General features: G+C 44.2%; 1 protein-coding gene across 1 annotated transcript; it reads right to left on the reverse strand.

Moving 5' to 3' along the window:
• Nucleotides 1-768: 768 nt before the first annotated feature.
• Nucleotides 769-1,067, reverse strand: EV420DRAFT_1608927 (uncharacterized protein; the record flags this gene model as incomplete). The annotated part of the gene is given in 2 exon segments (XM_060475051.1): nt 769-973; nt 984-1,067. Coding segments are annotated over 2 exon segments (227 nt in total), but the record flags the coding sequence as incomplete, so codon positions are not given.
• Between the last annotated feature and the right edge of the window lie 1,046 nt (nt 1,068-2,113).

The raw sequence follows: 2,113 nt of genomic DNA on the forward strand, positions 1-2,113 counted from the left end.
TCGAGAATGATGGAAAAGGTACGCGTAAGGACGAGGGATAAGAAGAGAGTGAAGCCGGTAAGATATACGTTTCTTTGAGAACTGCATTAAAGAAACACGTCAGACCACGTTCCACATCGAGTCAGCGAACGCACTAGAATTTACGCGCAGCAAGGTTGGTCTCCGTGCGCACGTCAGAAACACCCTGCTGGCCCGACTTTGCGAGCTCAGCTTCGGCGGTAACACGGAACATTCGCTGAAGAGCGTCGAAAAATAGAATTCCAACGAAGATGAAAGATATCTTCAAGGCATAGGCGATTTTGGCGACAAACGGCGAGGTGGATAGAAAGTTGAAGACACGCTTCTTGACTGTGTGTGGTAGAGGCAACACGATGAGGCAGAAGGTGCCCATTTCTGCGGCGAGCAGGAAAAAAGTAAGGGAGTAGTAGATGGTCATGGTGAAGATGAAAGAGAAACACGTAGACGTCAGGCTGTGCAACATGGAGTGTATGGTAATAGCGTGACGTCACATATCCATTTTGGGGTCACCCGGAATGGGAACAAAATTAGGACAAGAATTTCAAGAGCATATAATCGCATACAGTTATTTACCGGTCAATGAAACAGCAAAACTGGATATTTACTGTAGGTTCCAATTGGTTGGGAATTTTGACTAGGTTTGAATGTAAGAATGTGTAATACTATACAACAATAAGATACAGTAAAAAAAAGATGCTCAAAGGTGTGAGTACAAATCCGTTTTCACAGCATTATCGTGGCATGGGTATTCTAGGCTATTTTGAGTCATTGAAACAGTCCGGCCCATGTACCCAAACCTCATTAGTCAGCTACTCGGAATCGCTCGAGTGCTATAGCAAAGTGAGATCTCCTTTCCAGTCTCTCTCTGATATACAGCCTCAAAATCTTTGCAGATTTTTCTTGCACCTTTCTGAGGAGCATCAGGTAGTTTGACAAGCTCATTCTTGTATGCAATCATTTGCAATGACTGCCTTTTCCATTAGCTGGTCATGGCATTTGCGAGCAATCTGGCACTTTTTCGAGTTTGATTTGGCATGTCCAGGCATAGTAAAAAATTAAGCAAGAGGAGAAATAAAGTTTGGAGGCAGCAGGGCAATAATGGATGCATTGGACTGTCAGACTGCCCATCAAAGGTGATGGCTTGGCAGAACCGCACTTTTATTTATGCCCTAGACTCCTCAGATAATGGCTGCTTGGTCTCAAACCTGTCATACAGGTTCTTCAGAAGGTCATTAACATTATTGAGGCCTTTGTGGGTGATTACATTCAGATGGAGGACACACATTTCCAGGTCAGATTTTGAGTTCATGAGAAAACAGATATTTTTAGAACAGAAGCCTCAATTTCTCGGAATATTATTCATGTCACATATGAAGAATCACTGCAGAACATGAAGATACAATACACATCAGCAATGTAATACAAGTTGATGATGAAGGATGAAGGGAGGGAGAGCAAGAGGCTAAGTGTTTCATTGAACCATGGTGTTGCAATGACCGGTAAATAACTGTAACTCTGGAATTTCGTGTAGTGAACTGTACTGATTCGAAATAATTCCTGACTCAAAATACTCCTCGTCATCTTAATTCGGTCATTGCCGATGAATCACGTGCATTGCCATATATTCTCTCCGTGACTGTGACTGACGACGCGTAAGATGGACGTGAACATCAAGCATGCTGGCAAGACACACAATGTCGTCCTTAATCCCGAATTACCGCCTCTGCACTTCAAGGAAGCGATTTACCAGGTCACTGGCGTCCCAGTGGACCGCATGAAGGTCATGGTAAAGGGTGGCGTTCTCAAGGTAAGGCCCTTGCAAGAAAATTCTTCATCGATGTTGAACTGATTAGCTGCTAGGATGATACAGACTGGAAGAAAATAAATCCCAAGGCCGGACAGACGTTCATGGTTATCGGTGCCGCCGGAGAGCTTCCCAAGCCGCCGGAAAAGCCTATTACTTTCCTTGAAGGTGCGACAATATTGTCTGAATTTCAGCGACACGGTTTAATGACTATCTCGCTGCAGATATGGAAGACTCTGAGCTTGCGGAAGCATTGGCGATGCCTGTGGGCCTCAAAAAGTATCTCTTTTC

This window comes from Desarmillaria tabescens (assembly GCF_030435595.1).
Source record: "Desarmillaria tabescens strain CCBAS 213 chromosome Unknown EV420scaffold_369, whole genome shotgun sequence".
Taxonomy (NCBI): Eukaryota; Fungi; Basidiomycota; class Agaricomycetes; order Agaricales; family Physalacriaceae; genus Desarmillaria; species Desarmillaria tabescens.